This window comes from Uranotaenia lowii, chromosome 3 (genome assembly GCF_029784155.1).
Source record: "Uranotaenia lowii strain MFRU-FL chromosome 3, ASM2978415v1, whole genome shotgun sequence".
NCBI classification, from domain to species: Eukaryota; Metazoa; Arthropoda; class Insecta; order Diptera; family Culicidae; genus Uranotaenia; species Uranotaenia lowii.
In genome coordinates, this window is record NC_073693.1 from 230,830,384 (window position 1) to 230,854,445 (window position 24,062).

Genomic DNA, 24,062 nt, shown 5'->3' on the forward strand with positions numbered 1-24,062 from the left:
CCTTTTTTGGTATTGTTATTATTTCTAACAAAATTTGAAATTCGAAACCCCCCACCCACGGACGTGTCCTTCGCACGGGTCTGGTGTGCAGCAAATATTTAAGTCTCATTTGAAACTGCACTACCCTCCTCCCCCACCCCCCTCAAATCCCCCACTAGTACTCTCCAAATGAACGTTATTTGCCATATATTTACGTTTGAAAATTTGGAAAATCACCCCCCTCCTCTCCAAGAGCCAGCTCTAGGTCTAGCTTAAGGTTGCCAGGTTTGCCCAGCTATTTAATACAAAATTTGGGAACAGTCCGGCCCGGCCCGGTTGTCTGGATTTCATTGAAAAAAATACCGGATTTATTCACTTTATCAGCAAATAAAACAAAAAAATAAAAAAATTGTGTTGAAAAAATTCTCAAATTTTTTGATTAAGTTCTACAAAAATAATCATAAAATCATTTTTGAAGCCTAAAATTTGATTTAAAATTTGTCGACATTTTGATGATTTTTTTCTTCATTTTTGTTGAGTAATTTTTGGGTTTTGTCGTTAATTTTGAAATGCCCGGATTTTGCCAGGTCATCTATATCGGTATCGGTATATTAAATTGACAAAATTTGCCCGGTCCGGCTAAGTGCTGAAAAAATCTAGCAACCTTAGTCTAGCTACTAGCTACCCTATTTTGAGTCCTACCCTATTATTCTAACGAGCCTATAGTAAACTATAGTTTACTATAGTTTCTTTATATTATTCCTACTCGATTCTGGGTATTGAAAGGTAAATTATTGTATTCCTTTTATAAGAATTTGAACAACCAAGTGCGAATTATACTTCTGTAAAGATAATAAAGATATCATTTTTTGCTGAAAAGTCAATGGGGCTTATTCTGCGACGCGAATGACGTGACTCACGAAATTTCATATCGTTTTGCTGGTTTAAATAGCCTCTCTAGTCTCGAAATTTTCTTTCGGATGAGTTGATATTAGTCTTCAGAACTCATCGATACACAAATTTCTTTGCTGAAGTATTTTCTGGAGTCAGGACGAAGAAGTGAAATTTCGTGAGTCACGTCACTCGCGTCGCAGAATAAGCCCCAATACTATAGGAACTACAAAACAGTTCCTCATTAAAATTTATTTGAGAGAACTCGTACTTTCTTATGGCGTATTTTTTTTTTATTCCGGATTTGGCTCTGGAACTGTCAGAATAAAAAAAACGATTTTCGGGTTTCGAGTTATTCCATACGTAGGTGTGCGTGAGAACGAGCGCAATGTTTACATGCAGCTGTCTCCCTTCTAGATTTCTTCATTCGGTTCTTCACATCCGGATTGCCTTTTTTCGTGTCCGGATTGCACTGGACAGAAGATAGTACGATTTTGCTCGGCTGAGAGGTTCAAAATCGCGGCAATCATCATTTTCCCGTTCATTATTTCAACTGTTTTGCTTTCAGCCAAAAACAGCTGTTTAATGTTTTGACAACAACGTTGAGAGTATTGGTGAACTTCTCGCAAAACTGACTTTCTTCTCAGGGCGACTCCGTTCGTTTTTCGAGCGAACCTAGGTTGCCTCTCGAGCAATAAATGAGCACGATGACAGCAGTTAGAGCGAACCTAGGTTGCCTCTAGTTTGCCTCCAGGTGAAAAAAAAAATACGGTATTAGAAATTCATATGCCACGGGTACTCGTTATGCCCTTATCTCCCCTATTTTTAAAACATCTTTCAGGGTGGTGTAAACTGTGGTAAGACATGCAGTGAATTATTTTGAATTTACTGTAGTTTTCACGTTTACTGTTATAATCAGTAAACGTGAAAGTTTACTTGATTTTACCTTCAAATTTTATATTATAAAAAAAAATTACGATTTCACATTGAAACCCATTGTAACTAAAGAAACTATAGTAAACAAAGAAGCGCAATCTGATCCCTTTTGAAATAATGAGCTTGCAACCCTGCTGTAGGGCTGCCTTTAAGACTGCTTGGTTTTGCTCGATTGGAATGACACTGACAGAAAATCAAAAATTCCAATCGTGACATTTCGTCTCTTTGTTTACTATAGGCTCGTTAATTGTAACAATAAAAAATTATTGTTTGATAACTGTTAAACCGCGATCTTTGCAATTGGGGGTGACCCTGCACGAATAAACCCTTTGATTTTCATAATTCTGCACAGAATCATAACGTTTTTTTTTTTAAATTGAAATATAAGCACATATAAGACACTTTACGAATTCAATTTTAAAACCGTGGCAGTTCCATTAAAAACGACATGACGTTTTTTTCAGTGTATACTTTGACAGCAATCTGACATCAAAATTTGCGAATCTTGAGACAGTGGAGAGCTAAGATAGGAACCGTTTTACTAGTAGTTTAACTTTTTATGAAATTAATTTAAAATATTTGCTGCTGACCTCGTAAATTAATTCAGGATTTGAGCAAGGGTTTTTGTGTCTGATTAAAAAAAAAAAACAAATTAAAGCATCATTTTTACGTTTTACTCGTCATCAATTTCGAGTCTTTGTTCTACGCTATCTTTTTTTTTTGGCAGCTAATAAAAATCATTCCTTTCGGTGTGCTCCGGTATCAGCAGATCCGCCGATATCGTCCTTGAATTAAAAATCCGATTTTCTAATTGTTAGCCGGTTTTGCGTGCTAACGCTGTAATTTTGCCAGCCGTAAGTGTGATTCCGCGGTCCGATTGTGTTGAAGGGCGACTCGTTGTCTTATTCTGCAGCGAATCGAGATTTTCAAGTAAGAAAAAATCGATATAATTTCGGTTGTTTTCAGGTACAGCGCGAGTTTTCCTGAAAGATTTTCAATGGCTGACCAGCAAACTACTGTGTCATCATCGGCCACTGATGGCCTTGATATAAGTTCCGAGCCGAAATCTGCCGAAGGATTAAAAAACGGCGAACTATCTGGGGAAGCCAATGAAGGTACCGGAAAGGCAGCCAAGAGCAAAAAGAAAAAGAAGAACAAGGCCCAAACGGAAACGGTGGCCGTAGAAGTAGGTGGTTCATCAAAACCGGACAGTGACGGTGGCCCAGCTGTGCAATTTTCCACTTCCGCCGATAGCGCAGAAGCTTCCGGATTATCTTTGAAAGCTGGACCGGGTGAATTTATATGATTTTGATTGTCATTTGCCTTGTCTCATCTTTGTGTTCCTCTTCATAGGTCAAATGCCCAACCAGGACATGCTGATGAATGTTATCGAGCAGTTGAAGCTGACTTCCCTGAAGCCAGCGAAAACTCCCGAGGAGGCCCTGAACAAATCGTTTAAGTTCTGGTCCACCCAGCCGGTGCCGCGTATGGACGAAACCATAGCCGTAAATGAACCGATCGAAGCGGACAAACCGATTAGTGAGATCCGAGCCGAACCCTACACTCTGGCGGATGGATTTACCTGGGACACTTTGAATCTGGAGGATCCCTTGCAGCTGAAGGAGCTGTACACTCTGCTGAACGAGAACTATGTCGAAGATGACGATGCCATGTTCCGTTTCGATTATCAACCCAATTTCATAAAGTGGGCCCTGCAGCCTCCGGGATGGCGTGCCGATTGGCATTGTGGTGTCCGGGTGATTAAATCTGGCCGCTTGGTCGGATTCATTTCAGCCATTCCTGGAACGCTTAACGTCCACCAAAAGACGCAAAAAATGGTTGAGATTAACTTTTTGTGCGTGCACAAAAAGCTACGCTCCAAACGATTGGCACCGGTGTTGATTCGGGAAATTACTAGACGCGTCAATCTGACCGGCATATTCCAAGCTGTGTACACAGCCGGTGTGGTGCTGCCGAAGCCGGTTGCTTCCTGCCGGTACTGGCATCGATCGCTCAATCCAAAAAAGCTTATAGAGGTTAGTACCTTTTATGACCTTTAAACCTTCATCCGTCTCAGATTTTTCAAGTTCAAGGAGTGTCATATTAAGACTACAGGGCGGAAGAGGATCAAAAGATTATTGAAACCAGATTTCTATACTTTTTTTTTTTTTTTTTTAATCATAGGTTTGTTTATTAAGGCATTTTACTTTTTATAAAGTTTCGTTTTGCCGAGTGTATCACTTTCTTAATCTATGTTAGTAGAAGGGGGAGCCGTAATAGTCGCGGCGACTCAACTGTTAGATTAAAATTTAATTTAGGAGAGGGAAGGGGAACGTCTAGGGTTCACTATAAAAATTTCCATCTGGGTACGCTGGTGGCTTCCTGTAGCTGAGGTTCCGATAGCTACTCCAGGTGATCGTCTTCCTGGCCAGCCTTCTGGTAGAGTTTGTCGGACCCATCGCATGAGAGGTTACTCTATTAATTAAACGAAGCCAAGATTAATAGGGTACATATACAGGGGGAAAGATGTGAAGGTAAGAGGACTAAACGACCGAGTCAGACATTTTAAGATATTTGTAGATAGGGTACAAATATTCAAGATCAAGTTTTGCCAAGATGTCTCGAATTGGAACACCAGGTGGTTTACGTCGGGCCCTAAGGGTATCCAGTAGCCAAGCCCTCGATCGATCAAACCGTTCACACGTCCACACAACATGATCAATGTCGTGGTAGCCATCCCCACAAACACAAACATTGCTTGTAACTAGTTGTATACGAAACAAGTGCGCGTCAAGCCGGCAGTGATTTGACATGAGCCGAGAAACCACGCGAATGAAATCGCGACTCATGTTGAAATGCTTAAACCATGCCTTCGTCGGAACCTTAGGGATAATCGTATGGAGCCAACGTCCCTTTGTGCCATTATCCCAGCTAGACTGCCAAGCGTTAATCGCTAAAGTGCGAGGTTTTGAAAAATATTCATTGTAAGTTATTATCCTCTCAAAGATTTCACCTTGTAACGCGCCCACCTTAGCCAATGAGTCCGCCTTCTCATTGCCTTGTATAAGACAATGAGACGGGATCCAAGCTAAGGTAATCCTATACGAATTTTCGATCAGAGCGCCCAATATCCCTGAAATTTCCAGCAAAAAATGGGAAGAGCGCTTCATCAGTTTCATCGATCGAATTGCCTCAACGGAGCTGAGACTATCCGAATAGATGAAATAGTGGTCTGCGGGCAGTGTGCGAATGTGTTTCAAGGTGCAGTAAATAGCGGCTAGTTCAGCAGTGTAAACGGAGCATGGCTCTCGAAGCTTGAACGAAGCTTCAAAGCCCTCATTATACACTGCGAAGCCAGTCGCATTGTCGATTCTAGAACCATCAGTAAAGAACATTTTTATAGGATCAATTTCACGTACTTTTGAAGCAAAGATTGAAGGAATAATGTTGGGTCGGACGTGATCTGGTATTCCACGGATGTCAGCGGTCATGGACAGATCGAATCTTATCAAGGAACTGCTACTCGGGTAAAAGTGACTCGTGTCCGAATTTAATAAAGAAGGATTTATTTCTAATTGACTAAAAGTTTTATAATTATTTACATATGTTACTTGCGGATTAATATTCATAAGCCTTTCCAAATTTTCTATCACCAAAGGATTCATAGTTTCACTTCGAATTAGGAAACGTAGCGATAAATCGAAGAACCGATTTTTCAACGGCATTATTCCCGCCAGTACTTCGAGACACATCGTATGTGTCGACTGCATACAACCCATGGCAATACGCAAACAACGATACTGTATTCGTTCTAGTTTAATCAAGTGGGTATCCGCGGCTGACCCAAAGCAAAAGCTTCCGTATTCTATGACCGACAGTATCGTTGTTTGGTATAACCTGATGAGGTCCTGTGGATGAGCACCCCACCAGGTTCCAGTAATCGTTCGAAGAAAATTGATTCTCTTTTGGCATTTTTGAGTCAAGTACCTAATATGTTTTCCCCAGAGGCATTTAGAGTCGAACCAGACACCCAAATATTTAAAACTAAGAGATTGAGTTAGAGTTCTACCCATCATAAGGAGCTCTATTTGAGGAGGGGAATGCTTCCTTGAAAAAACTACTAACTCGGTTTTACTAGGTGAAAACTCGATACCTAGATTCCTGGCCCAATGTGATAAGTTATTTAGAGTTTCTTGCAAAGGAGGTTTTATTTGAGTGTCTGTTTTACCTGTGATGTGAACAACACAGTCATCCGCAAGCTGTCGTAGCGTGCAATTTTGTGCGATACAATTATCGATTTCTCGGATATAAAAGTTGTATAGCAGGGGGCTTAAACATGAGCCTTGGGGTAGACCCATGTAACTAATGCGTTCAACGTTGGTTTCTCCATGACTAAAATGCATGATTTTTTCAGACAACAGGTTGTATAGAAAATTGTTCAATATTGGTGAAAGTCCGCAAGAGTTAAGATTACTTGATAGCACTTCTATGGACACCGAATCGAATGCCCCTTTGATGTCCAGAAATACTGCCCCCATCTGCTCTTTTTGGGCAAACGCCAATTGAATGTCTGATGAAAGTAATGCTAGACAGTCGTTCGTACCCTTGCCTCTACGGAATCCAAATTGTGTACTTGACAACAGGTTGTTTGATTCAACACATTTATCCAGCCGAAAAAGAATCATTTTTTCGAGCAATTTCCGGAGACACGAGAGCATTGCAATCGGCCTATACGAATTGTATTCAGAAGCTGGTTTTCCCGGTTTTTGTATGGCGATGACTTTCACTTGTCTCCAGTCATGCGGAACAATGTTCAGCTCCAAACACTTATTGAATAAATTCAACAAGCGTTTCTTAGCGGTATCTGGCAGATTCTTCAACAAGTTGAATTTGATTCTGTCCAGTCCGGGAGCTGAATTGTTGCAAGACCAGAGCGCAAGTGAAAGTTCGACCATCGAGAATTGATCCTCCGTTTCGGAACTATTCTCTGTATCCCGATAGTGTCTCTGAGCTGGTGCTGCGTCCGGGCAGACCTTTTTCGCGAACTGTGTCAGCCATTGACTTGAACTTTCTTCAGTTTCGTTCGAAGGAGTGTAATTTCGCATGTTTCGTGCCGTTCTCCAAAGCGTGTGCAAAGACGTTTCTCGAGATAACCCATCCACGAATCGCCGCCAGTACCCCCGTTTCTTGCCCCTGATCAAGTTCTTGAACTTGCGTTCCAAGGCCAAGTAACGTTGGAACTTCTCTGGCAATCCGGTTCTGCGAAACTCAACGAACGCCTTGCACTTTTCAGTTCGCGCGCGCGAGCAATCTCCATCCCACCACGGAGTGGGAGGCCGTTTCTGTATCGTCGAGCTTTCATTCCGTCTGACCTGTGCCCCGATTGCACAGTCCACAATTGTCCCGGAAATAAAACTGTACTCTGCCTCCGGAGGCAGTTCTTCTGTTGAGTCAATGGCTTCAATGACGTCCGATGCATACTTTTTCCAATCTATATTCCTTGTGAGGTCATAAGGAATATTGATTTCTTCGGGTGGACTACGACCACTGATGACAGAAATATTGATAGGCAAATGATCGCTTCCCTGAGGGTCTTGGATTACCTTCCACGTACAATCCAAACTCAGAGAGGAAGAAGCTAAAGAAAGGTCTAAAATACTATGCTGTGATTGGGATCCATTAATTCGAGTCACTTCCCCATTGTTTAAGACAGTCATGTTGAAGTCGTCGCACAGCTCATAAATAATGTTAGCACGTTCATCATCACGTGAGCTACCCCAGCCCACGCCATGGGAGTTAAAGTCTCCCAGAACTAGCCGGGGTTCTGGGAGAAGTGAAATAATATTCGCCAATTGGTTCCGGCTAACGCTTGAAGATGGCGGAATATAAACCGAGGCTAGACAAAGGTCTTGACCTTTTATTCTAGCTTGGCAACTAACGACTTCAATACCCGGAGATGGTTGTAGTGGAATACGATAGAAAGAGTGGCATTTCTTGATCCCCAAAAGAACACCACCCCCTCTTTGACCATCACGGTCCAGGCGAATAATGTTGTGGCTGTGGAAGTTGAAATCTACGTTAGGAGAAAGCCAAGTTTCACATAAGGCGAATACATCACAATTCAAATTGTGTACCAAAGCTTGAAAAGAGTCTAATTTTGGTAGAATACTTCTGCAGTTCCATTGTAATACAGAAACAATTTCTCTTCCCTCATTGAATGAATTAGCCATCAAAAGAAATTGTTTCTGAAATGAGGGTCATGGTGAGAGCTTTCTTTTTTAAAATTTCTCTCAAAAGGGGTACAAACATATTAATCATAGTTCTCCATCCTGCTGGTACACTGAAAAAGTCCAGGATGAACGCAACAATTTCCGAGAATTTCATCTTACCATCAGCCGAAAAGCTGGGAAAACTATTCGACGATGGATCAGATGCAGCTTCTCTGGAAATTGTTGCATTCCTGTTAGTTACTGATGGGCCTGAATTCTGAAGGAAAGCCTGGGGTTTTGACTTCCCAGAAAGTGGAGGGAAGTCCTTCGGGGATGGATTAAAACCCGGAGGATTCTGAATAGGAGGGGAAGAATTACTATTTCCACTTTGAGGATTTCTTTTAGTTTTAATTTTACTGGCAGCCAATGTGGTTTGTGTTTTAGTGGTGCGTTTCCTTTTTGGAGCCTGTGAAACATTATTTTTTAAAAATGGCCCAGTTGATGTTCCTTCGCATGGATCCTCCCCTTCGGACTCATCCTCGCTTAGAAGGCCAAACTGGTTTTCTGAGACGATTGGTAAAGACTTTATTAGCATGTCTCTATAGGACTTTTTGACACGAGTTTTTAGAGAAGTCTTGATTTTTTCCCGGCGCGATATGTACTTCGGACACGCCGAAAGAGCATGAGATGCTTCCCCAGTGCAATACAAACACCTGTTTGCTGCTGGTGTTGTACACGAATCTTCCTCATGCTTCTCCCCGCACTTAGAGCAACGTGCCTGATTGCAACAGTAGGCGGCCGTATGATCCAACTGCTTGCACTTCTGGCAGAACATGACCGAAGGCACATAAAGTCTCACAGGTAGACGAACCTTCCCGATCGCAACGTAATCAGGAAGTGCAGTGCCGGAAAAGGTAACGCGATAGGAGTTCGTCAGGGAAAATGTTCGTTCTTCCCCCTCGCCAGATGCTGATTTTAGTTGTCGCGCGTCCAACACCTTGACCGTAGGAAGACCAGGGTCTTTAAATCGGCCAACCCCGGACTTCACCAGATCATCGACGGACAAACCCTCTTCGGTTACCACTCCGTCGATTTCCACGTCACGAGCGGGAACGTAAACGCGGTACTCGATCGTAAACTTCGGGTCACAAGCAATGGCATTCGCTTCCTTCAAGCTACCAACAACAATGCGCATCTTGTGCGGTCTCATAGGCTGGTAGCTTATTACGGAAGGGTAAGGTCGATCAAGGTCCCGTGCAATTGAAATCACATTGGGTGATTTCCCATTCGGTTTGGACCGGATGTAAACCACCCAAGGTCCCGTCGATTCAGGTTGGTAAACCCGACGACGAGGGGGAGGTTTAGGCAACTCTAAAAGCGGGGCTTTTGATATTGGAGGGGAAACATTTGAGGTTGAGGAAGGTTTGCCGAAAGTAAAGGGAATCGGTGAAATCGATAGTCGACAGGGTTGAGGGGTAGGGGAAGTAGAAGGGTTATTTTCGGTGTCCGATATATACATGGGAACATTAGGTGCTATGTCATGGTCAGATTCATCGGAAAAAAAATCCTCGGAAATAAGTGCCTCTCGGATGGGAGGTTTTTTTCCTCCCTCGCCGCCGTCATCCATTAGTGGGTAACTTCCCTAGCTAATGGGTAAGTGGAGAACGAAACCGTATAAAAGTTATCAAAATTAGATCCAATAATTAAGGTCAAATTGTGGAGAAAAAAAGTGTATACATATAAATAAAGATTCAGCATAAAAAACGAAAGGGTAAAAAGGAAGAAAAGAAGAGAAGGGAAAAATTACTAAGAAAAAAAAAACCAAAAAAAAAACTTTTTGGAAAAAAAAAATCCAACTTTGGATTTTTGGGTAACCCTATTATTGGGTATACCCTATACCACCTGCTGCCAACGTGGCCTTTTGTTGACTTTCCACTATCTACAGCTCGGTCTTTTGTCTTCGCTGCTGGAGAACGCCAACGATGATTATCACTTATAATGGCCGAGGGGAACACTGCTGTGACACAATCTCGTGCCTGGTCCTTCTCCCAGAACGAACGGCACATAAGACCGGATCTATCGGGAAACACGGAACGGCACGGACGGTATCCACTCACTGGTTGGTATCAACTTCTCACAATTCGGTTCACTAACTTTCACGGGGAAAAAACACAACCGCTTGCGTCAACTGTTGCGAGACGAATGAGATTTCTATACTATCTTTTCTTATCCATAGGCAAATTTAAAAAAAAAAACATTTAAATTTTAACCAATTCAATTTTCTCGAAGAATTTTTTTAACAAAATTTTCGACCATACCTGCAGGTGAAATTCTCGCACATCTCGCGCAACATGACGATGCAACGAACGATTAAACTGTACAAACTACCAGACGCACCTAAAACGCCCGGCTTCCGGAAGCTCCAGGAATCGGACCTGGAGGAAACCCGGCTGCTGCTGGAACGCTACATGACCAAGTTCAACTTGACACCGGTCTTCGACAAGGACGAGTTCCGCCACTGGTTTTTACCGCAGGACGGTATCATCGATTGCTTTGTGGTGGAAGATCCGGCCACCGGAGAGATAACGGACATGGTCAGCTACTACACACTGCCATCGACGGTGATGCACCATGCGGTTCACAAATGTGTGAAGGCCGCCTACAGCTTCTACAACGTATCGACCAAGACGCCCTGGCTAGATCTAATCAACGATGCGCTGATCTCGGCGCGTAATCTTAACTTTGACGTGTTCAACGCACTGGACCTGATGGAGAACAGGAAATTCCTGGTTGAACTGAAGTTTGGCATCGGTGACGGCAATTTACAGTACTATCTGTATAACTGGCGCTGTCCGAGCATGGAACCTTTGGATGTTGGCTTGATTCTTCTATAAGCGATCTTCTGATTGCTGATATTTTTGATTTTGATTTTTTTTTGTTAGGAGGGAGGTTTTTTTTTTGGATATTTCGATCAAGGAGCTTTACCTAAGGGTGTCAGAAGACTCTGTTGCATACGATTGACGAAGGTACTCGTATATCAGTCTTATAGGATGTAACTAGCGAAAAATAACATTATATTCGAGGTAAGATGGGTTGCCAGATTTGTAACGAAAGTTTGGGGTAAGCATATGGAACGCGTTCTTGATTTGTTGCATTCGAAGGTGAAAAATACTGGAAGTCTATTATAAACAACGTAAACAATAATAAAGCCTAGTTTTCGTGTCTATTTCTAAACAAAATACCTACTAGTTTTAGCTTCCTTGGAACTGAAAAAAAAAGAAAATCCTGATTTAATCATCTTTATTTTCAATAAGTGACGAAACAACTCAAAACCTGAAAAATAACAACTCTACTGTATTGTATTCTGCACTGTCGTCTACTTCATACTTCTTGCGCCTTTATGTAGGCTGCGGCTTGGTACGCGAATTCAGGTGTTTACCTATACCAGTATACTTACGCCAATTTGAAGTACTTAGAATTTAGGGTAACCATATCCCGCGACATCAAAAAGAGTACATTGAGATCATTTATTCAAAAGTCAGGAGAAACGTGTAATAGTAGAACCCCGTTCAGCCGAATTCCAGTTTTCTGAGCTCCCGCGTTATCCCAGCCATCAGGTTGACCCAAGATCCTAATATTTATCAAGCTTTGCGCCCGGATGGTATGCAAAAGGATGTACACTAGAACCCAGCTTACCCGAGGTAATGGGGGGAGGGACCACCTCGGATAAGTGAAACCTTGGGTGAAACGAAATACATTGATAAACCCAATCCTTTTGCTCTGGTTTTGCATATCATTCAGGCGCATAGCTACGTTCTTAAATACATGGATTTTATTTTTCTTTTTACCTGGCGTTTCTGGCAAGTTTAGATTTTGAACTTGCCGTGTCAATTTAATACCTTTTCATTAGGAATTTAACCCATTAAGGACATTTTTCCTCATGATTTGATACTTTAACAATATATCGTGATGATAAAACACATTTTTACATGGATTTTGAATGAAAATAGTAGCTTGGATAAGCAGGGTTCTAATGTACATATTTCGTGCTATCTAAGGTGGCACAATTCAATCGAAAACTGTTTATGTTATGTTATGTTATGTGACATACATGACAATTAAAAATTTTCTTTTAAAATATTCTTGTACTACAACTAAATTTTGGGCAAATTGACTACTGCTTGCATACTCAAAGGCGCTTATCGCGCTCACTGTTTATAACGACTCCTTTCGTAATTTTTACATAAGATGTGAAATAACTTCATAAAATGGAAAAAACACGTTGGTTTTTCTGATCAAATGTCTTTCAACAAAAAAGAGTACATTCGGTAACATATCGCAAAAAGAAGAGTACGCTCATTTCTCGATCGAAAAAGAGTACATGTACTCTTAAAAGAGTACGTATGTGGTAACCCTAGGTTAAAGCAAGTTCGATGTGGACGACAAATGTAAGATGAAGAAAATGTCGAAGTTCACCTCCGAATATCTCGTTTGGCAGGCCATCTGCTCTTGCAGACTAAAGAGTGAGCCTTACGTGACAAAGGGCACAGTAATTATGGCAAGATCTACAAATCTGAGTGCCTCGAGAAGAGCCTTTGGCGTTCTTGCAGCAGCACGACGAAGCTCCTCTATTTTGGCCAGATTTGGCATCATGCCACTATTCTAAGTGTCCTGGAGTGGTATAAGGCCAATTCTGTCCATTTTGTTCCAAAAGACACGAACCCGCCAAACTTTCCGGAGCTGCGCCCGGCAATAATGAAATGGGAACTTCGGAAGAGCAAGAAGACAGTCAAAGACGAGAAGGACATGTTAAGAAAATGGAAAAAAAAACTGAGAAACTGGTACGGGATGACACTGTAAAGACTTTGATGGAGGGAATCAAGCGAAAATGCGTTCAATTTTACACTCAAGTCTCCACCGATTAATTTTTCTATTGATTTTTTAAGTAAATAATGTATAAAACTACCCTAAAATATGGGTTGGATTCTGAACATCATAAGAAAATTTTCATGACATTTTCGGTGTCGCAATAATTTCGTGTTCGTCTTTTAGTTTACTTGTAGGGGCAATTCGGGTTAAGCTACTCGCTAACTTTCAGCTACTCAGTTCAGAGTGACGGCTACTCAGTTGTCGCCAAAACCGCACCTACTCAGTTCTGACTAAACGGCTTTTACTCAGAACTGACTAACAGCCCTTTTCGCGACAACTGAGCCATGGTTACTCAGAATGCGCGAATAATTCTGAAGCGGTTTTTGGCCGCTTTTTCCATGCTAGAATAGTAAAAACCTTTTTTATTTTTCAGACAAATGATGGATTTGTTGTTTTGCTGAATAACAAAAGTCCAAATGATGTGCATACACATTTTATTCAAAAAAAAAATTTTTTTTTTCGCCCATCGGGTTTCGGCTTCCGAGACTCATTATGCCGTAATATTATGCCGTTATGCCAATTGTATTTGGACCACCTTCGTCACCGAACCCTGTAATAAAAATAATATCGGATTAATAGCTAGAAATTACCTTTAGAATGAATATTCACAATGTACATTTTTTAGTTTTTGCTGCACGAAAACAACCAAGTCCGACCGCCTCGTACAAACTGATTATCATTTACTCAGTTGTCACCTTCCAGCACTCGAGTTCTCTGAGTGCCGAATTTTCTGAAGTCTGAGTAAATTTTCCGCTGATATTTGAGTTGATTAAGATCAGCCGTCGGCTGCTTCATACATGTGGCGACGTCTGAGTAAAAGGTAGCCGGGCTCTGAGTATTTCAAATTTAGCGAGTATAGTACACATGCACTCAAAAATGCAATGAAGGCATACTGGTCCTCATTAGAGCACCTGCAACGGTTCAGGCGTAAATATTGGTTTTAAGTATACCAGTTTAAGCACAATTTGAAATTTTAGAATCGGCTAAAACACCCACTCCCCACCGGTGTAGGAGCAAATTCAAAACGGAAACACTTTCATTGCAGACACTCAATAATTGAGAAGAAAAAACCAATTTTATTAGAAAAATTGCATAAGCTTTGAGTTTCATGGTTAATTGTCTTAAAATTAATTCTACGAATATTCTTTTTGACAGAACAATGATTTCAACTATTCTACCAGGATTACATTAATTTATAAGCAAAAATGACTACACAACGAGGAAAAAAGCTCAATTGAAACAATTCTTCAATTAATTCAATCAAATTGCTATGAATCAATGGAATAAGGGTTTGTTAAAATGAAATGAAAAAGCATTTTTTTTTCAAGTTATTGCTGACATTGATAAAGGAAATGAGAAATGTTTATCCCAAAGTCAAAGGAAATTTTCGTTTGATTTGTCGACATTTTTGTTTGACAAAAACTTGTTTCACTTTGTAAATTTATGTATGGATACAGAAAAATATGCTGCTATTGACGAAAACTCCGAGCAATCTATACGAAACTAAAAATCTCTCAATATCTCAAATAAAACAAAAATTATAGAACAAACAATAAACATAAACAATGAAATATTTAATTTACCGAAAAAGTATTAACATTTTCTTTTCATTTATTTTTTCAAATTTTAGAACGCTAACTGGATTCACTAATTCGTCGAGCCCAAATGAAAAGCTTTTTATTTAATTATATTAAATCGAGAATAATGTGACATCTATTATTTATACTTGGTATGGTTTTTATTAACATCTATTCTCAATTTATGTTACGTATAGGCTGGTTGAAGCGAAAAAAACATTCAAATAATATCTCAAAAAGAAACTATTATCACACCCAATGTTACCCAAACATGTGTGAAAGACATCATTGTTGGCTAAAATTTTCTCACCGTGAACTAAATCGGTCTGTCGTATATTTTGAAATCCTGTTCCAAATTTGCATGAATTTGGAACAAAGGCGTATAACTGTTGGGAATTTTGAAATCGATAACTGTGCTAAAACAGCAATATACGCCACCGGTGCCAGCCGAAATGTTTTAGCGTGGTCGAAAACCGCGGTTTGCAAAACACGCGTGTTTTGCATCTACCGTTGGGACAGCCCTTATTGAAAAAAAAACCAAATAAAATGTTGATGCCTATTTCCCACTGCCCCATGGATGTTGAATTTAGCCTACCTTCAGGGTTTAAAAAGCATTGCATTTATGAAAGCTTTGTAATTATAACTTGTTTTTCAAGAATCTATAATTAAAACAAAACTTTGCTTTCAAATTCAGTCCTAAATTTCAAATGTAGAAGTATATGAAAACAAATTTAAAAGTGAATGTGATATTGAAAAGTAAACAACAACCCTTTTTTTCTCCATCTATTTTTTTTTCAATATATATGTATATATTCAGCCACATATCCTCTCCAATATATAAACATTCAATAATGATCATATATACTATTTAAATCTTGTCTGGTTTGTTATACAAATTTCGAGTACTATTTACAGTGTGTTGTGTTTTTTTGTTATAAGTTTCCGACGTCCAGCTCTTAAGAAGTTCCACACTAGCTTATTGATTTGGGTTGCGTTCAGTTCAACATATTCACACAGTCGAATAGGTTCTATTTTTGTTGTTGCCTTAGCTAGCCGAATAGTTTGGCTTTCGAATTTGTTTCCCTAGTGGTTTCGTATCGATTCAAACATTCGCACTTCGCACAGCCAAACTTTTCGAGAGGCGCACGCTTGCATCCACACCGGTACAAACATTAAATTCCAGAAATGGTGGCTCCATAAGTCCCGAAAACTTATGGTTACGTCTTTTCTCTTAGGTTGTTGGTTGTTCCTTTTAATTCGACATGATTGATAAATGCTTACTGTTAGAGGATCATCTAACTGCGTTACGTTTCGCTGCTGCTAATGGATGGGAAGAAACCGTACCGTTAGTAAATATATAGCTAGGTATTTGTGATTTGGCTTATGGCACATGGCTGCGTGAACTTGAAACTTGAACAGAACAGAACTGCTGCAGGCTTTCTATAGGATATTTATGCAACCGAGTTTGTTTTGAACTAAAGGTAAACCTAATATCCAGACAAAAATATCTCCTAAAGCCTTTAAGAAGGGTAACGGTTAAAGCTGTCAGCATTTGCTTACTTATGATGGTTTAGTTAAGTTTTATTGTCGGGATCAACAATTGGTTTAAAATTAACAAAATGGCCTGTTGTAAGTTTAGGCTTCTGGAAGGTTTAAATAAATAAATAAATACGCTCCTTCAATACCTCTGGCATATGTTGAAAGAAGAATTATTGTTTGACTTTAGCACTTAGTTGTTCAAAAAGTGTACATAACAAAAATATGGGACAAATAGTATTTCTTGTTAAAACTCTGATCAACGATTTCTTATAAAAACTCTGAACAACGCTTTCTACTGATTTGAAAGTAATCCTTGAACCTTATAGATTAGGCGCCAAAATATTGTTGAGTCGTCTAGAATGGTGAGGAACGGAATGGTTAAGGGTTGTCACAGCAGTCGAGGAAAGGTGCTGTTTTGCAGACCTGTTGCATAGCCAGGAGGGAGTTTGGGCGTAGTTCTGGTTGCGAATGCGAGGGAGTCTCTGGGGCATGTGGTGTTTGCTAGAGATTTCTATTACTTGTTCAGCATGATCCGAGGCTGCCATGGTTTGTGAATGGTCGTCTGGTAGGTAAACCGGATGAGTGTTAAGTGAACTGTTGTGTTCATATGGGAAGCCATGTATCTATACGCGGGATGCTCAGACGGAAACCAGAATAAATGCACCCGGTAGAGTTATGCATTGGCCTACATTCTGGCGATCTGATTGTTGTTGGAGGTGATCCAAATATCGGGGCATTTTCGAGATACTTGAATTATAGTGGTTAAATCTGTGACTGGCATAGAGTTGTGGGTTGAAGGAGAAAGCGAACGTTTTCAATGAGGCATGATTGTGATGATTGTGGTAGTGAGTGTAGTATCTTGCCCTTCCGTACCCGTCTTACATCAAGACTCAGGCCTAGGCTTTGACTGACTAGAGTAAGAGAAGTTAGATGTGTTTTAGAAGGCAAGCACGAAAGACGTATTTCCTCCCTGACGGCACACTACGATTCTACACTGGCGACGAGAATCAAAATGGCGAACCAACTAGGTAAGTAATTGTCTGTAGAGGAAGAATATTATAGAGAAAGAGAGTTGAAGTATCGAAATGGTTCAGTCGCTTTAATGCGAGAAATCTGTTGCCTGAAACCATTCTGCTTGAAGCAGGTGTAAGCAAACGAAATAGACCAGTCGCTTAAATGCGGATTGAGATAAGTACTGGTCTATTCTGCGAAAGAGCAGGACAGCGTAAAATCGCTTCAATGCGGTCAGCCGGAAAAATAGTTCTGCTGGTAGTTGAATCGTACATGTGATGTATGGGAAGAAAATGAAAGAGGAAGCTTTCCATTTTCTGCCAAACATGTTGGTTTGGGTGAAAGTGTATGGTATATATACGTACAGAAGTACTCTTGTCTCCTATGCTAGACGACTCAACAAATATAAATAACGAATGTTCATTTCAGAAAGACTTGCGGTTTAAAAAAAAATGAAAAAATCATAATTTACAGTATTGTTTAAACGTTCGGATAATATTCTTGTTGAAAGGTGAACCAGCCTATGGCTGTAAACTCTTAAAATAAAGATAAAAAAAATGTTCTTGTTTTTCCAATTTGATTTTTTCATCTTTTCCTTGATTCATGCTCGAATTAGTTGCATAAATACAGGGGTAAACTATTAAAAAATAACATAACATTGTTAGCTGAAATCATCCTTGAAATACCTGATATAAAATTTTGAACAGGAATACTGACGAAATAATGATCAATTTCGTCTCTGGCCAAATAAAAAATAAAGCGATCTTTAGTGAGGGTGTCTAGAATAAGCAGAACGTTATTATTCGCTAGATAAATTAAAAGGACGGGCTTGAGATGTAGCTCATTTGACAAGTCAGTTGCCTCCTGAGCCGATGTACGCTAGTTCGAGCCCTAAAGTAAACATCGAACACAGTTATACCGAATAAGTTTTTCAATAACTGTCCGCCAACTGCAATGTTGATATAGGTAAAGTTCATTCGCCAACCAAAAGTTGCTGAACTGAGTATCGATTAGCGGATTAGTGTTTATGTACCGAACACTGGGTTCTACAAAAGATTGATATAAGATTTATCCTGAAAATAGGCAACTTAGATAATATAAGAAACAAGTAAATAATTCCACTGGCTGATAATGAAATCCTGTCAAAACAACACTGACGAGTTAAATGTTCGTCATTTTTTGGAAAGTAAAAGAAATCTGCATTTAGAAGATCTGTCAAAAGACAAACTAACGCCTTATAGTAGTTCAATCGGTTTGCTGCCATCGTTATCAATATTTCATGCGATATTCTGAGTATATGTATATATTCTCTACAGTAATAATCTTCATAATTATAATAATAGTTCATTACAATATAATCAACAGCCATGTAGAAAGTTTGATTTGTTTCTTTTTCGCTTAATATGTTATTCTGTCATTTCGATTTACATAAATCTAGTAACAAAGATCCTAAAGGTCAGTGAACCTCATAGTGGCCGACGCGCGACTGTTTTTTGTGTTTTATTGTGAATGGTTACCCTTTTCCTAACATTAGCACATGAAACGGAGAACACAGCGCATTGTTTGTTTGTTTGTTACTTTGTTCCTTCGAAATTATTTTCGTTTCCTCTATTGGGTATCGCGTTTGATTGATTGAAGCTTGTCTGTTTGTGTTGATTGATCCGCATTTGCAACAATGACGATAGCACTCTATGGCATATAAAAATCCAACTAATTTAACACGATCTTTTGTTTTTGGTTTATGCTTGCTTTCGCCGAAAAGTGAGTAGACACTGAACAGAAAAGAACAACAATTTCCTATTAGATGCTCTAAAACACATGGTCAACACATAACAACGAATTCCATTTTGTTTGCTGGACTTCTCAGGGCCCATCCGAGGGCAGTCGATAATTCGGGGCGAGGTTTGTTGTCGTGATGAGTCGTGGTGAAAAAGCTGGCTGGGTTGGTCATGTATCCGGTATTGGGAGTGAATTTGGAACGAGGATCAGCTGTTTCACTACAGCTGATCCTCGTCCTATAAGCCACAGTCGAAACTTTCTCCCCACTCACTGTAGCGCGAGTCCTGCTTCTGGAGCCGCTGTTGGCACGCCTCAAGGTAGCTGTCCTGTATCCGGTACATTCCGCTGTTGGCCTGGTACATCAGCGTCTCCAAGATGCGTTCGTTTTTGATAGCCTTCGAGGGTAGGACCACCTTGATCAGCTCCTGTGGGGTGATGCGATGTAATTTCAGGTCTCTCGCCAGCCGCTCCATGGTGCAACGGAATTCCAGCTTGGCATCCGTTTTGGCTGAGGCTTTCGATTTCACCTGTAAAAGGATAACAATCAGATTAAAAACAAAAATGAGTAGGTACGTCTTCGCAGAGTATCATAGGATAAATATTTCTTAGCGAAGAAGATAACTTAATCGATAACTTAAATTCTGTTTTTCTAGCTGCATATCACCTCTTGTCTTACAACTCCGATTCTCTACCTCCCCGTGGTGCTTACTAGGGTGCAAGCAACCTTAGCGGAGATCGGGTACCCAACCCCGGTGGATGCTTTGGTCGCATGCAGACTTAGGCGTCTGTTCTCCATGTCAGGGGCGGCGTGTGGAGTTCAACAACGTCCTGGTGGTATTCGGGACACAAAACAGCAGCATCACGACGGTCTTCCAGCGAGATAGTTGGGTTAGCTGCGGGTTTTGGGAGCCCGTGACTACAAAAAAAAAAACAAGCGACGAACTACGAACAACAAATTTCGGATGGAAATCGACAAAGACCCACGCCACGAAAAGGGACTAGCGGTTGGAAACTTGGAACATGGAACTGCCGATCTCTAAATTTCGTGAGCAGTACCCACGTGCTCTCCAACGAACTGTATAGCCGCCAATTCGACATCGTAGTACTGCAGGAGGTATGTTGGAGGGGTCCACGGTACGAACGTATCTGTAAGATAGGTCAAAATGAACAACTGGCAACACGGGCAGACAGAAGAACCACGAAAGAAATGTTGGAGGTCGTAGAGAAAATTGTCTTAAATAAATTATATTTAAAGTTGTGAAAACCGGTCTTTAATATTAAAAGACACCATCCGAAGTCTTTTACATGGTGTCAGAAGTGTTTGTCTAAAGTGCGAATGATTCTAAAGAGGATGAATCAAGGATTTTCAGTATAAAAGTTGTCGCTGCGCAAAAGAAAAGAAAACGTGTTTTTTTTTGTGCACGTGTGTGTAAACACTTGAACATTTCTGCGAGTGTAACAGTAGTGTCGTCAAAATGGCGCATCAAGAAGGTCGCCTACCACAGGCGTTGGATTGCACGAACTTGGCAAAGGAATGGCCAAAGTGGAAGCAACGTTTTCATATATACATGATAGCCAACAACAAAAACGGAGAGCAAGAGCAAAACAAAATTGCTACCTTTTTGTGGCTTCTCGGAGAGCGTGGAGTGGAAATTTATAACACTCTGTTTCCAAACACCGGAGATGTGGAAACTATGTTCGATCAAAATGTTGCTGCTGTTGCTGGGTCGAGTAGTGCTGCTGGATCAAATGTTGCTGCTGAACGTGATGTTGCTGTGGGGCGAACGTTGGCAATGGTGATACTGGCTTTTGATGGGTACTGTCTTCCGAGAAAAAATGTTACAATGGAAGCATTTAAATTCAATAACATTGGACAAAAAGAAAAACAGTGTTTTGCCGACTTTGAGACCGAACTTCGTACGCAAGTTGCGTATTGTGAATATGAGTGTCAGAACTGCCGAACGTCATATGCTGACCGTATGCTTCGCGATCGTGTTGTTTTGGGTGTTCAAGACAAAAAGCTTCAGTTAAAATTGCTTGATGGGAGGGATGAGCCCTTGGCTCAAGTTTTGGACACTTGTAAAATTTTTGAAGCTGCTAACGAAAACAAACAATTGTTGGACAAGGTTCCAAGTAGTCACGTAAACACAGTGGGAGTGTCACCAGAAGTTAAAAATAGTGAAATAGCTGTTGTGAAATCACCTGAATGTTTTAACTGCGGAAAACCATATAATGGACAGCATCGGCGCTATTGTCCTGCAAGAAATGTTGTTTGTGACAATTGTGACCGACAGGGTCACTACAGAAAGTTCTGCAGATCTGCTAAGATGGGTGGCAGAAGCAACAACGAAGGGGTTGAAAGATTTGTTGATTTTCGAAATCAAAATAAAAAAGGGAAACAGATTGTTCGTAGCGTTAACTGGGTAGATGCAGGTAACGATGAAAATTTTACTGAAGGTAAATCAATTAGAACTATCCAATGTTATTTTAGAGTAAATACCGCAACTAAGGGAGCCAATAATGCCAGGTGGACTAAACGATTTTTGATACGGAACATGCCGGTTGTCTTCAAACTTGACACAGGAGCAGATGTCAACTGCATTCCCATTAAATTTATCAAACAAATGAATTTCCCAATATCGCGCAAAGGTTCTTTTAACGTTTTGGATTACAGTTCTAATAAAATTAACATTCATGGACAGGTTCTGCTAAATTGTTATGATCCGGAGAAACAAATGTCTCACGAAGCTAAATTTCTCGTAGTAGATGATAATTTCGAGCCACTGATAGGTCTTAAATCGTGTATTGATTTCGGTTTAATAGAACGTGTGAGTTCTGTAGAATGTGCAGATCAGTTACCTACTGATAAGGAGGCATTTCTTAAACAATATGCTGATGTTTTTGAGGGATTGGGTAAATTCCCTGGCACTTGTAAAATCATACTTAAAGAAAACTCTGTACCTGTTTTGCACTACAAGAAACGTATCCCTATGAGTCTCTATGATCGTTTGCGGGTTGAATTGTCGTCGATGGTTGAACAAAATGTAATAAGTCCAGTTGATTACCCTACTGACTGGGTTAACAACATGCAAATAGTGGAGAAACCTAACGGGTCCTTGCGCATTTGTTTGGATCCTAAACCACTGAATGCTTGCATAAAAAGGGAACATTTTTTGATACCAAAAGCCGAAGACATCCTTAGCCGTTTAAGTAAGAAAAAAGTTTTCTCTGTATTAGATCTGCGAAGTGGTTTTTGGCAGATGGAACTCGATGATGTAAGTTCAAATCTAACTACCTTTATGACTCCGTTTGGGCGCTTCAAGTGGAATCGGGTTCCTTTTGGAATCTGTAGCGCCCCAGAAATGTTCCAAAAGCGAATGATTCAAATATTTGGTGATATTCCCGGGGTTGACGTCTATTTTGATGATCTTTCTGTGGCTGGTGAAAGTTACATGGAACACGATAGAGTACTAATGATGGTTATAGAGCGTGCTCGTGCTAACAATATTCGATTCAACTCTGCTAAAACGCAGTATAGAACAAATAAAGTAAAGTTTATGGGGCACATCATCACGGGAGGTACAGTCGAACCAGATTATTCGTACGTCAAAGCAATTATTGATATGCCAAAACCATCCAATAAAAAAGATGTCCTTAGATTCTTGGGGTTGTTGAAATACCTGGGTAAATTCATAGCGAACCTATCACAGCGTACGGCTCATTTACGTAATCTCTCTTGTAAAACGGTTGATTGGTGTTGGGACGAAAATCACGAGCGTGAATACCAGGATCTCATATCGTCGTTAACGTCTACTCCTACTTTGGCTATATTTGATCCCGATGTGCCTATAGTGATTCAGACTGATAGTTCCAAAGATGGTATTGGGAGTGTACTCATGCAAAACAGTAAACCTGTTGCCTTTGCATCTCGGACACTGTCTAAAAGTGAACAAAAATGGGCACAAATAGAAAAAGAACTCTTGGCTATCGTTTTTGCTTGTAGTAAATTCCATTTTTTTGTATATGGTCGTTGTTTTATGGTTCAGTCGGATCACAAACCACTTGAGTCACTTGTAAAGCGAGATATTGATGATGTTACCCCTCGTTTGCAACGCATGTTCATGTTTTTGTTAAAATATCCCTATATGTCGATTAAATACACTCCTGGGAGGGATATGCTCGTAGCTGATTGTTTGTCTCGTGCTCCGCTCTCTGATAGTAGTGATCTGTGTCCTGAGCTATCGGGTATGATACATTACATTTCACAGCGTGTTTGTCTATCCCCTGATAATATGAAACTGTATAAAGAGACACTCGCTCAAGACGAAAGATTCTGTCGCATAGTTGAATACGTGCAGAATGGATGGCCATCATATCACCGATTGGACGAACTGTGTCAGCTGTTTTACAAATTTCGTAATGAACTACACTTCGAGAATGGGTTATTGTTAAAAGAACATCGGTTAGTTATTCCAATCAAACTGCAAAATCAAATAGTGAAATGGGTGTCTCGCCGTCTCAGCTGTTTTTTGGGCGCCAACTAAAAACTCGTCTTCCTACTGCTGCTAAATCATTGGAGCGGTATCTTATGTGCGAAAATGAAGTGAAACGGAAAATAATATCGAAGAAAGCGAAGCAGAAGAAATATTTTGATCGAAATGCGAAGGTATTGCCAGTTTTGATGGAGGGTGATCTAGTCATGTTCAAGAAATCGGGAAAAGAATGGTATTATGGGAAGGTTACGCGAAGGATTAATCATCGTTCATACATGATAAAGGATAGTTTCGGCAACCATTTCCGTAGAAATCGAAAATTCATAGTGAAGACCTGTAACACCCTTGAAAACTCTTTTGATTTGGATTTGCCTTGTGAAGAGTCGATTCGACATATCCGTCCTGAAACTTCTGCTAAAACAATATCAAATCCTCCCCTTAACCTCCTGCCAAGCTGCGTTTCTGAATGGAAGGAAACCAAAAATAATGACTCTGAGATGTCTGATTGCTCCGTTTACTATGATATTGATAATGAAATAAGTGATCAAGAAGTTAGTTCAGATTACTCAGAGAGTTCGGATCACAGTTTAATTTCTGATGATCTTTCGATGAGCCCTCAGGCGCAGAAAAATATAGTTAATTATAAAACCAAAAGTGGTCGTACAGTTAAAATGCCGAAAAGATACGATGATGAATTTCAATAGATAAGGAGAATAAAT

At 40.2% G+C, this 24,062-nt stretch overlaps 2 protein-coding genes across 2 annotated transcripts in view; one reads left to right on the forward strand and one right to left on the reverse strand.

Annotated features, from left to right (window-relative positions):
* The first annotated feature begins 2,524 nt into the window (after positions 1-2,524).
* LOC129751721 (glycylpeptide N-tetradecanoyltransferase) lies at positions 2,525-11,256 on the forward strand. Its single transcript, XM_055747387.1, has 4 exons — positions 2,525-2,660; positions 2,773-3,098; positions 3,160-3,842; positions 10,340-11,256. The coding sequence occupies exons 2-4, from the start codon at positions 2,804-2,806 to the stop codon at positions 10,907-10,909; spliced, it is 1,548 nt and encodes a 515-aa protein (XP_055603362.1). The 5' UTR covers positions 2,525-2,660; positions 2,773-2,803; the 3' UTR covers positions 10,910-11,256.
* Positions 11,257-18,569: 7,313 nt separating this feature from the next.
* Positions 18,570-24,062, reverse strand: part of LOC129755598 (uncharacterized) — a 379,672-nt gene continuing 374,179 nt past the window's right edge. The window contains exon 13 of the mRNA XM_055752171.1: positions 18,570-19,377. Within this exon, the coding sequence (XP_055608146.1) occupies positions 19,087-19,377 (291 nt within the window). The 3' untranslated portion in view covers positions 18,570-19,086. The remainder of the gene's footprint in view (positions 19,378-24,062) is intronic.

What these genes read in the sequence shown, in the direction of transcription:
- LOC129751721 (XM_055747387.1), top strand. Translation starts at nt 2,804, where the DNA reads ATGGCTGACCAGCAAACTACTGTGTCATCATCGGCCACTGATGGCCTT. An exon ending in ATCTTTGAAAGCTGGACCGG is followed by an intron (nt 3,099 to 3,159) that starts GTGAATTTATAT and finishes TCCTCTTCATAG; the next exon opens with GTCAAATGCCCAACCAGGAC. An exon ending in ATCCAAAAAAGCTTATAGAG is followed by an intron (nt 3,843 to 10,339) that starts GTTAGTACCTTT and finishes CCATACCTGCAG; the next exon opens with GTGAAATTCTCGCACATCTC.